Source organism: Nycticebus coucang, chromosome 2 (genome assembly GCF_027406575.1).
Source record: "Nycticebus coucang isolate mNycCou1 chromosome 2, mNycCou1.pri, whole genome shotgun sequence".
NCBI classification, from domain to species: Eukaryota; Metazoa; Chordata; class Mammalia; order Primates; family Lorisidae; genus Nycticebus; species Nycticebus coucang.
This window is the reverse complement of record NC_069781.1, coordinates 107,882,681-107,895,356: the sequence shown is the minus strand read 5'-3', so window position 1 is coordinate 107,895,356 and position 12,676 is coordinate 107,882,681. Positions and strand designations below refer to the sequence as shown.

Genomic DNA, 12,676 nt, shown 5'->3' with positions numbered 1-12,676 from the left:
TGTAGCCAGCCTTCAGCCACACCTGCTCACACCATACCTTGCAGCCAGGGCATGGGGAAAGAGTCTACAGGCAGTGGGTGCCCCCAGCATTTCCCAGTCTGGCCCCCACAGTGAGGTGAAGGCAACAGCACTTACCCACATAGTTCTCAACGTCACTGACATAGAACGTAGGGGCTGGGACAGCCAGGCCCAGCCCTTCTTTCTTGGGGACGAGGATTGGCTCAGTGAAGCCATGTTCCTCCATGTAGCCCAGCGTGAGCTGACTGCCCGGCACACGGACAACCACGTCTTCAGCACTGTGGGGAAGCACAGGTCAGAGGCCATGTTGGGCCTGAGGGCCACACACAATAGTCTCCTGTCCCAGGATAAGCTTGGATGGGGCCTTGGGGCTGGAGAGGCTGAGCCTGTCTGGCCACTGGCTTCCATAGGAGGAGACCTGGCCAGAGGCACCACACCCAGGAGCCACAGGGCAGCCAGAGAGCAGATGTTGTGCTGAGTTACAGACCCCACCACGTGTGGCAGCCAATACTGGTCCCACACACTTCAAGGCAGTGGTAACAAGGACCTTCTTGCCAAGCACGGAGAGGCAGGAGGCATTGTGGCCTGAATGAGATTAGAGCCCTCACTGCCTCCCAGCCCTGACCTGACAGGTGAGGGTGGCTCCTCCCCTGGAAGGGGAGGTTGGGGTGTGAGGGCATAGCAAAAGGCATAGCCCCTGTCAGGCTGAGCCAAGCACAAGGAGCACCGTTCAAGGAGAGCCCCCAGTGGGTAGGGCTAGGCGAGCCTAGCACTCAAGCACATCTGAGGGGACTCTGGGGCAGGCCAGCTCCCGTGTTTGACCATAGCCCTGGGACACCAGATCCTGATACAGCTTCAGGAATTAATGTCTCTATTTTATAGAAGAAATGAAGCCTTAGAGGAGATGTTGCCGTTCAGTACCTGGGCCAAGAACCCTAGCTGGGAGCCCTGGGAGCTGTCCAGAGTGGCCACACTGATAGCCACACCTGGGCAGGTCCCTCACTCACCGTCCTGAGACCCTGAAACTCCCCCAGCAGGGGTACAGGAGCCGTCAGAGTCACAGCTAATGAGGAGGAGCTGTCAAGACTGGACACTCCAAAGGGCAAGACCTTGGAAAAGCTGTATGGAGAAAGTAGGGGTGAAAACCAGATACCCTTTCATCCCCTGACCTGCCTAGCCCTGCCTGCCTCTATAGCTGCCCCAGAGAAAGCAGCAGGAGGGAGAGCTAACCCCAATCTGGCAAGGGTGACTCTCAGGTACTGTGCCAGTCCAAAGACCTAAGAGTGTCTAGTCCTGGCTTGCCCCCTACTGGACATTGCTGACACCACAGAGCCAGAGGCAGAGGAGAGGAGTACCCATGCAAAGAGGACAAACGACTTTTGCAGAGCACTGCCAGTCCCAGCAATCTTCTGGGGAAGATGGGGGTCCAGGGAAAGCCTGGTCTGCTCAGGGCCACATAACTAGACTTGGACTTCTTGGCTCTAGCCCGTGGCCCCATCAGGCTACCTTTTGTGGGGATGTTGGGTGGTCCACAGGAGGGGCTAATACTGCAAGTTGGGCAGCTGTGGTCCATGGTGCCTCCACCCCCTATTCTCTACTGTGTGCTGCATTGTCTTGGTACCTGGACCCTTCTGGGCCCTGCAGTAATAGCCCCTGCCCAGATGCCAGGACAGGCTTCTGTGGGATGGGCACAGCTTTGAGCAGCACTGGGGAAGCCATCAGAAAACAGAAGCAAGAGCTGAAGCCAAGGCCTGGTGAGCAAAAGAGGGGGAGGAAGAGGGAGCACACCTTCAAGGTGAGAGAAGTGTTAAGTGTGAGGGTGGCAGGGATCCAGATGCTAGGGGCAGTCTGAGTAGGGCAGTGACATCGTCTGTGCCTCTGCCAGTGCTGGGAGATAATGACCTGAGGCAGAGCAGGCCAAGCATCAGGAGGGAGCTCAGGGTGTGGGGCCTTGGATTGGGCACAGTGAGGGGAACTGGGGATTCAGGAGACCAGGAGGTCTGTCAACAGCTCCAAGGGGGCTACAGGAACAGGGGCAGGCAAAGATAGATGGCCAGGCACTGGTGTGAGGCATGAGAGCCCCAGGGAAGGGGGTCAGCAATGAGGCAAGAGATCAAGAATAGAGCTGGGAGCATATTTGGTCTGAGATATATGTCAGATTCTCCAGTAGACATGCAAGCTGAGAGATAGGTCAGGAGCTTCCGGCAAGAGAAAGAGACAGTGCAACCCCTGGAATCCCTCAGAGAGGGCTGTCAGCAGACAGGAAGCTGAGAAAACTCATCTCCAAGAAAGGGCAGGACTTCTAGGACAGAGAGGGTCCAGTGCCCAAATTTCCAAGAGGTCAGACTAAAGAGTTAAGATCAAAACTAAAGAGTATCTTCTGGCTTTGATCACATGGAAATAGTATTAGCATAAACCAGGAGGGACTGGAGGTGAAGAAGAAGAAAGGACGTGTGCAGGCAACTCTGTGAAAAACTCAGGCACATCGAGACAGTGCAAAGGAAGTTTTGGAAGCAATGGGAAGCCTCCCATATCTACCAGGGTCATAGGTAGAAAGTCACCCTTGATAAATCCAAATTCTAAGCTCTTATCTCAGTGGTGAGAGTTTCAAATTTACACTAAACCCAAATAGGATCTGGAACTAATTTTGCAAAATCTACATAACCTCAGTAAAAGGCAAACACAAAACACCTCAGCAGCCAAGGACATACTGGTCACCACAGAAAACGACCCTTCTAGGCTGGGTGTAGTGGCTCATGCCTGGAATCTTAGCATTCTTCCGAGGCTGAGGTGGATGGATTGTTTCAGCTCCGGAGTTCAAGACTAGCCTGGGCAAGAGTGAGACTCCGTCTCTACTAAAAACAGAAAAACTAGCCGGGCATTATGGCGAGTGCCTATATTTCCAGCTACTTGAGAGGCTGAGACAAGGGGATCGCTTGAGCCCAAGAATTTAAGGTTGCTGTGAGCTATGGTGCCACAGCACTCAACCCAGGGCAACCGAGTGAGAATGTCTCAAAAAAAAAAAAAAAAGGCGGGGTGGGGGTGGAGGGGAAAGGGAAAGGAAAGGAAAAAGGACCCTTCTGAGGAATCATGCCTCACAGGAGGGAAGCAGTTCCAGCAGAGCATAGGAACTGAGGATAACAGAGCAACTGAAAAAGAGATTTTAAGATAAATATATCAAACATTCAAAAGGACAAGATTAGGCAAAGAATAGGGAAGTACAAAAAAGGACTAGGCAACATTGAAAAGGACCTTTATATAAATTTTAGAAATGAAAAATATATTGAATGAAATTTTTAGAACTCAATAGATGCACTTAATGGTAGCTAGCTAAAAAAAACAGTAATTTGAAGAAATATTTGAAAAATGATACAGATAATGTAGAAGGCAGGCTATTAAAAGAGAAAACAGTATTTTTCAGTACTGAGATATGACTCATTAAACAAAAAGGCTTACTGAGTTTTGAGTAGGATAGACAAAAACAAATGTGTGCATAGAGGCATTACAGTACATTCATGGTGCATCAAAAACACATGATCTTAAATATTTTCAAAGGAAAAAGAAAATATTATTCACCAGAGACAAAACAAAACAAAAAACAGCAACTACACTGCAACAAGAGATGTCAAAAGATGATAATCCCTCAAAGAGTTAAAGAGAAATAATTTTCATTTAGAACTTTAGATCCATTTCAGAATATTAGAATCATTCGAATGTAAGGATGAAATGAAAACACTGCCAGACATGGGAATATATTTTGCATAGGCCTTTGCTAAAAGAACTAGCATTCTAATTCATTAAGAAGATTAATGATATAATTCACTAAGAAGAAAATCAAATCTAGAAGGAAAAAGTGGGACTCTAGAAACAATAGGAACTTGATCTTCAGATTCCACATAATCTCTATCAATATCCTAGCTGACTTCTTTAAAGAAAGTGACAAATTGAACTTGGAATGCTGAATGGAAAATTCAAGGTAGCAAACGACCAAAATAGTCTTTAAAATGAATAAAGTTGGAGGACACTTCCCAACTTCGAAATTCACTACAAAGCTACAACAGTGTGGTACTGGGGTAAGAGACATACAGAGCAATGGAATAAAATAAAGTGCCCAGAGGTAAGTTACATCTACAGTCAACCGCTTTCAACAAGAGTGTCAAGATAGTTCAATAGCAGAAAGGACAGTCATTTCAATAAAAGTTGCTAGGAAAACTGAACATCCACGCACAAAACAATATAGCTGGACTCTTGCTTCATACAATACACAAAATTATTAAGTCAAAATGAGTCAAAGATCTAAACATAAAAGCTAAAACTAGGATAGCACCTGAGGCTCAAGGAATAGGGCACCCACCCCATATACCGGGGGTGGCAGGTTCAAGCCTGGCTCTGGCCAAAACTGAAAAAAAAAAAAAAAAAGCTAAAACTATAAAACTCTTGGAAGAAAATAAAGGCATAAATCTTCATGATCTTGAACCAAGCCATGACTTCTTAGCTGTGACAACAAAAGTACAAGCAACAAAAGAAGAAAACAGATAAACTAGACTTTATCAAAACTACAACTTTTGTGCTTCAAATAGACAGTCTCAAAAAAGAAAAAGACAACCCACGAATAGCAGAAAATACCTGGTAAATGACGAGTATCCAGATATGTGAAGAATTCTTACAACTGAGAAACAATAAAATCCTAAGTCCCCCAAATGATTGAATGGATCCCCCAAAAGACCCCAGAGAAACCTTAAAACTGAGTTCCCGGCCATGGAGGGATGGAAGTTCAGACATATTTTGTCATATCCTCTCCCTCATTAACTACCATCAGGCTTTCTTTCCCAAGGGTTAAACAGAACCAACACTTTGGAAAGATTTGCTCCACTAAGTTCAACTAACCATCTAATGTTGTTCCTCCCTTTTTGCGGTTTCAGCACAAAAAAATGACCAACATTCCTTCCCAATAAGAGACCACTGACCATGAAGTGGTTCTAATCAGTCTACAGAGGGTGTCCAGAGAGGGTTTTCATGTCCTCTCCTTCACCTTTTGGCAACAGAGGGCCCGCCCCCAACACCACCCACAGATCATGACTAATACCTCTACTGAACTTGGGACCCATGGAGTAGCATGAAGCTCAAGTGCACATGCTGTGTTGCTCCTTTCATAACTAGTCATGACTCTTCCTACAGCTTGTTAAATGTGTATATTCGGCCATCCTGTTTAACGTAAACTTCTGTACTTTTACTACTTCTCTCACTTTTAAAGCACTGACCTTTAGGTTTTAACCAAAAGCTCCATTTCTCACCTACAGGTTGTGGTACCCTCTTTTTTTTTTTTCCACATATACATGTGTTCATTTGTGGTACCCTCTTTTAAGAATAAGGTCTCCTTTCTAATTTACAGATTGTGTGATTTTTGTCAACATAACTCAACATCTCAATAAGGTGCTGAAAGTACCTCATTAATGCAAAGTGGCTAAGATAATGTAGAACTGGAGTGTAAAGAGCTTAGAAGTCATCACTCCCATCCCTACAACAAGAGGAAAGCTGAACATACTGAATTATCAACAAATGTTCTGCGATTCATCAGAGAATGGGAGGCCATAGGGCAAACAGCTATCCCCCAAATCTTGGGAGTAAGGAAAATACAGAAAAATTCTGAAGCAGAAGTTGTTGGAGGCAGTAATTTATAAGAACACTTAAGCGGTAACATTTGTCCAATTGTTAAAAGTTAAGTGTAGACTAGGTTAAGAGTTTAAAACTCAGAAGGTCTTAGAAGAGACCTACACTTTCATGGCTATTACCTCCTGGAGCTCTACCAGGTTCTTAAGATCAAGATCCCCTCCTGATTCAGTCAGAGGAAGGGAAAAAGAAACTGATTAGGGATGGAAGTATGTTAAAGGAGCTACTGGGAGGTGGGAGAGAATTGTGGCCTTCTGGACAAGTTGGAAAAGACCCTGAAGTAAAATGAGGAATTTTGGGTTAGTGTGACCTAGTTTACCCAGCACATGCTATTCCTGCAAAATACAACTTCTAGCCTGTGACACCTAACCTTTAGCCTGTGACTGATCTCCTCATAAAACAAAGATAAGGATCTTCTGCACAGAACAATGCATGCCATACTTGCTACAAACATCATGAGAACAGATGCCATACCATTCTAGTAAAATAGCAGTTGATAGTAATTGATACAGCGTGAAGAAAATTGGATTTACGTGACAACTGAGTTAATCCTCAACCTATGAAACCAGGACAGCATACTTGAAGGCCTGAAGGGAACCAGTGGGAATTCTTCTTTTTTTTTTTTTTTTTTTTGAGACAGTCTCACTTTGTCACCCTCAGTAGAATGCTATGGCGTCACAGCTCACAGCAACTTCAAACTCTTGAACTCAAACAATTCTCTTGCCACAGCCTCCCAAGTAGCTGGGACTACAGCTACCCACCACAACACTCAGCTATTTTTAGACACAGGGTCTCCAGCTCAGGCTGGTCTTGAATTTGTAAGCTCAGGCAATCCAGTCGCTTCAGCCTCCCAGAGTGCTAGAATTACAGGTGTGAGCCACTACGCCCAGCCTTTTGAGTGGGAATTCTTTTGTTTTTGTTGTTGTTTTTTTCTTCTTTGAGTGGGAATTCTTATAGACAAATGTAGGAGGAATTGGGATGAAAGTACTCATATTGGTGTATGACTTTTGTGTGAGGTCTCAAGGGGGATGCTTTTCCACTCTCCTAGAAAATCCTATGCGTATCTCTGCTTTCCTTTAAATAAAAATTACACTTTCTCAGTTACTATATTGGATTCCCAAATGCCTCATTTTCTATGCCCTAGTTTCTTGCTTTCCCTTTTACTCAGCCAAACTATTCTGCTAGGTGAATAGTTTCAAGCCAGATCCACTGAACAGCTCAGAGGCGAATTCTCACCTCCATCAGGAACCATTTTTATATATCTGTCCAGAGTGTTCTCCATAATGAAAATCTGCCATCCAGAGGAAACTACTTTATCAGACCTTTCTCTGACAGGGCGAAAGGCAACTAACTAATTCCAGTCCCCCTGCCTTCCCATCTTGAGTAAGAAGAGGGAAAATAAAAGGATGAGAAATGCTCTGAAAGTCACAGCCCAGAGACTAAGGCAAACTATAAAACTGAGATTTAATCATATATTCATAGACTATTTCTTCTCCCCAAAACCTTACCACCATACATTAATATATTAACAGCTGATTATAACTTAAGAGAGCTGAAAGACACAGACTCTATTTAATAAGGAAAACCCAAAGAAAACAGGGTTATACCAGAGGTTCTTGCCACAGCAATTAAGCAAGAAAAAGAAGTATAAAAAATTTTTCTTTCCCAAACTGGAAAGGAAAAAGTATCTATCTACAAATGACATGAAAATCCCAAGGAACCAATTAAAAAACTATTAGAATTAATAAACTATTAAATAGTTCAGCAAAGTTACAGGACATAATAAGATCAATATATAAAAATTAATTATACATCTATACACTAACAATAAATGTTCTGAAAATAAAATTAAGAAATAGATTCCATTTATAAGAGCACAAAAAAGAATAAAATACTTAGGAATAAATTTAACAAAGGAAGTGTAAAATTTATACTCTGTAAAATTTATACTCTGAAAACTATAAATCATTGTTGAAAGAAATTTGAAAAATTTAAATAAATGGAAAAGCATTTATGTTCAGAGATCAGAAGATTGAACATTTTTAAGAGGGCAATACTCCCAAAGTGATCTACAAATTGAAAGCAATGCCTTTCAGAATTCCAACTAACATCTTTGTAGAAATTGACAAGCTGATCTTAAAATTCATATGGACAATGCAAGGGACCCAGAATGACCAAAACAAACTTGAAAAAGAAAGAATTGGAGGACTTTCTGATACTTTCTGATTTCAAAACTTATTACAAAGCTAGAATAATCAAGATTGTGTGGCACTGGGATAAGAATAGATGCAGATCAGAGGAATAAAAGTGTATATCCAGAAACAAACACATTTATCTATGGCCAATTGGTTTTGATAAGGGTGCCAAGACTATTTAACAGCAAAAGAATAGTCTTTTCAACAAATGGTACTGGGACAAATGGATAGCTGCATGAAGTTAGATTCTTACCTCATATCATATATAAAAATTAGCTCAAAATGTATCAAAGAACAAACTGCATATGCTAAAAATATAAAACTCTTAGAAGAAAACAGAGATAAATTCTTTATGACTTTGGACTTGATGAAGGATTCTTTGATATAACAACAAAAGCACAAGCAACAAAAAGAAACAGATAAACTGGATTTCAAAATTAAAAAAATTTCTGCTTCAAAGGATACTATTAAGAAAGTAAAAAGAGTATTTGCTAATCACATATTGGATAACAGACTTATATCTATAATGTACTATGTAAAAAACTTTGAAATTTAGTAATACAAGGACCAAAAATATTTAAAACAAGCGAAGGGTCTGAATAGTTTATTTCTTCAAGGGAAATATACAAAGACTGGTAAGCACATGAAAAGACGCTCAACATCCTCCGTCATTAGAGAAACGTAAATCAAAATACAATGAGATACCACTTCACACCCACTAGCATGGCCAGAATAAAAAAGTCAATTAATAACAAGTGCTAGGGAGAATGTGAAGAAACTGGAACCCTCCTCACACATTGCTGGCAGGAATGCAAAATGGTACAGCTGCTTTGGAAAATAGCCTGGCGGTTTCTTAATCAAACATGGAGTTACCATTTGACCCAGTAATTCTACCCCTTAAAACAATAAAGACATATGTCTACACAAAAACTTGTACACAAATTTTTATAGCAAAATTATTCATAGGAGCCAAAAAGTGGAAATAAAACAAATATCCATCATCTGACAAATGGGTAAACAGAATATCTATGTGGACTGTCTACACAATGGAATTCTACTTGGCCATAAGAAAGAAATGAGGTACTGACACATTCTACAACATGAATGAATCTTGAAAACCTTCTATTAAGTGAAATAAACGAGTCACAGTCTTGTACAATTCCCTTTATATGAAATTTCCAAGACAAGCCAATCTATAAAGACAAAAAAAGGGGCAGAGCCTGTGGCTCAAAGGGGTAGGGCTCCCGCCCCATAGGCTGGAGGTGGTGGGTTCAAACCCAGCCCTGGCCAAAGATGCAAAAAAAAAAAAAAAAAAAAAATTTAAAGACAAAAAAAGTACATTAATAGTTGCTTAGGACTATGGGGAAGGGTAAGGGGAAGACTGGGGTAATAGACAAAGGTTATGGGACTTCTTTTGGGGGTGATAAGAATGTTCTAAAATTGGTGATGGTGCACATATTGAACTATACCTTTAAGTAGGCAAACTGGGTATATGAACTGTATCTCAATAAAGGGTGGGGAAGAAACCAAAGGAGGAAAGCACCTTACCCATAGAGGAGCCAAGATAAGAGTTCCTCTGGATTTCTCATCAGAAATCTCACCAGGAAGAATGGAATGGGACAAAATATTCAAAGCATCAAAAGAAAAAATCAAGTACTTAGAATTCTGTGAACAGTGAAATTACCCTTTAAAAGTGCAAGAGAGATAAAGACTGTCAAATAAGCAGAAACTGTTTCCAACTCGCCTCTGCTTCCTTTTCTTATCAGGAGCCACTCCCTGAGGACCAAGTTCTGTCCCTTGCCTTCATGCAGAGCGAAGGTGGGGTGGTGGAAGTGGCTAAGAGGGAGCTGTAAGGATACCTGCCATTGCTTGTGGAACAGAAAGAAGCCCATGAGCCAAAGGCTAAAGAGACTATCTGGCAAGTGTCCGGCACACTCACATTGGGAGAGAGGTCCTTTCTGCCCAGAGGCCAACAGTTATCAGTGCTTGTCCTCTCACCCTGAGGTGCTGACAAAGGGGAGGAGAGGTTGGCCCATCTGCCAAGAGCACTGGGGTTGCAGGTGGGGGCCGCATTGCCTCCAGGAGACAGGTTCCCTGCTCCCCAATCTCTCAACATTAGGAGTCCCTGATGATGGACAGGACAGATGGAAGGATAGATGGACAGAGTGTGAGTCCCCTGGCTGTAGTTGATGGAGCATGGCAGGAGGAGGGCAATGCCTAAGGAGGGGAAGGACAGCCCCTGGGGCCCCACCTGGGAAAGGTCCGACTCCGCAGCTCCTTGATGAAGAGCTGGCTGCCATTCTGCACAGGCTTGACTTCAGGTGCCTGCCCTGGGCTGTGTTTGTGCCAGGTCCGCTTCTTCTTCACTGTGGAGGGAGACAGGAGGTGGGGCCTAGTACCGAGCACAGCCTCAGCACAGCACCACACCACACCTCTCCTGAGGACCCCAGCCCACTCAGCTTCCCTTCACACACACACTGAGGAGTCCACCCTCTCCCCAGTCTCGGGTGCCCACTCACCCCACACCTTCTGATGGATGACACTGCTGTCTACTGCTCTGTGCCCCATAAGCTAGGGTGCCCTGGGATCCCTCCACATTCAGGCCCCAAGTTTGCTGACACCACCACAGAGGCACCTCCTGAAAAGGTTCCTAGCTAAGGTTCAGCCTCTCTATCCCATGGCAAGATGACACCTCCTGCCTGGACTCTACAGTTAGGCTCTGTCCTCTCCCTCCTGGGACCTTCACTGCCCTGACAGTCACAGACAAGGGTAGGGGCAGCCTGGACACCACTATCTTGGTCCTCTCCTCCCACAATTCTACCTAGTCAGTGCACATCCTTTCTTCTCTAGGCGGTCCCCCCACCCCTGGGTATTCTCTTAATAGCCTCTCTGTCCTGCCCCAGGGCACATCTCCTCCCAGGGCACCAGGCACACAAATTTTGGACTTTTTATACATGCATGTTTGTACATGCAATGATGTGTGCACAAGCACACGTACGCACATATGCCCACTAGACCTCCAAGTCCCGTGTACACATATCCATGCCCACTAGGCTTAAAGCCACTAAAGGAAGAGAAGCAATTTCCTCTCCACCCTCGTATGTCCCTGACTCCCAGCTTCCTAGGGCAGACACAGGGTGACTCAGGTGAGACTGGCCACCAGGGTACAAAGATGCCCTACCTAGGAGCTGCTTGGCTTGTGACCCCTGGGCAATAAGGAGATTGGATTCAAGAGCAGAGACAGGTAAAGCCTGCACAGTGCCCATCCTTCACAGGTAAGAACAAGGTTAGGGCTGCAGGGGAGGTGGCCCCAGAAGGACTTGTGTTCCCTTCCTCCTGAGTCTTGGCAGCTATGGGGACAAAGGAAGTTGATGACCACTCAGTGACAATGTCTGTCCCTGAGCAGGACTTGCTACCTGTACAGCCCAGGAAAGGGAAGGGCTGGGTGGGACTGGGCCCTTTGGTTTGCAAAGAACCCTCCCATTGTGCTTGATCACCCTGTCCATGAAAAATGGACAAGAACCATTTGCAAGGAAAATTGGCAAGAACCTGCAGATTCAGGGATGGAAGACAGAACTACTAATGGCAGCACCAGGCACAGATGAGCAACCAGAAGGGTTCAAGTCTCTTGCCCACTCATCCTGTGTAACTTAAGGCAAGTAACTTGTTATCTCTGTACCTTATCCCTAACAGAAAGATGTTCACAGCATCCTTATGGGGTGGTTGTGGGTATAAGTTGGCACATGCACAGCGCATGCTCCACAGCTCTGCTATGCCCCTCTACACAGCAGAACAACCCGGTACAGCAGATGCTTGTTCCCAGGCTTGGTGCTCATACCAGATCCCTGGGCTCATCTTTGCATGCCTTCTGAGCCCAGGGCCAGGCCAGCACACAGTGGGTACGAGGGAGCCCCAGTGAGCAGATGGGGGTCCCCCATCATTGTCGCACTGGCCACTCAGCATCAGGACACCTTAGAGGGGAAAGTAGAAGCACCTGCCTTCAAGACTGTCAACAGGAGTGGGCTCAGTTCAACCCATACCCTGCCCTCTTGGTGCCAGCCTGAGCCAGACAATGCTGAGGCCACAGGTAACTCTGACCTGCTTTCCTGGTGCAGCTTACCAGCACTCATTGAGTAGGTCAGCTGCACATGAGGCTGGGAGCACTGGGGTGGGTGTCACCCAAGTGACAGATGCCTAGGAGCTCTGCTTGTTAAAAAGCTCAGCTGAGCAGGGGGCCGAGGCAGGCCCTGGGGTGGGGGGTGGTGCTGAGATACTCAGCCGGTGGGGGTGTGTGTGGAGGGAGACACCCTTGATGATGACCCAGGCCCTCCTGACCTAAACCTCAGTGGCTCTGTAAACACCACCATCTTGCCACTAGACTTACTGTTGCTTGAGGAAGTGACCTTATGGGTGCTGTGTGTGCTTTAAAGTTTACAAAGTGCTTTCCCAGTCTGAACAGCCCCAAGGAAACAGGCAGTCATGTGCACTCCTTGGGAAGCCAAGAGGGTCCCAGAGAGGAAGGTTCCAGATCTGGACTTTCTGCACCAAGCGAGGTCTCCCTGCCTATGCTCAGGGTCACCAGCTGTGAGGAGCACCAAGAACAAGCAGGGATCTAAGGAAGGGCTGTGATGGAGGCCCCGATGGAGGTGGCTCAGGCAAGAGCCAGAAGCAGTCCCACTGGTCACGTGGCATCCAAGACACTGCAGCTAGGAGAAGTCCTGGTGCTAGCTGAGTCGACTGAGATAGAGGGGACAGCACACAGAAATGGCGCTTCAAAGGGCAGCCCAAGAGGG

At 45.2% G+C, this 12,676-nt stretch overlaps 1 protein-coding gene across 3 annotated transcripts in view; it reads right to left on the bottom strand.

Annotated features, from left to right (window-relative positions):
• The window catches only part of PHF2 (PHD finger protein 2), a 124,479-nt gene that overhangs the window by 29,301 nt on the left and 82,502 nt on the right, over window positions 1-12,676 (bottom strand). For all 3 annotated transcript variants that reach the window (XM_053578456.1, XM_053578466.1, XM_053578474.1), the window contains exons 3-4: window positions 10,135-10,249; window positions 136-296 (exon numbers count right to left, since the gene is read on the bottom strand). In XM_053578456.1, the coding sequence (XP_053434431.1) occupies window positions 136-296; window positions 10,135-10,249 (276 nt within the window). The remainder of the gene's footprint in view (window positions 1-135; window positions 297-10,134; window positions 10,250-12,676) is intronic.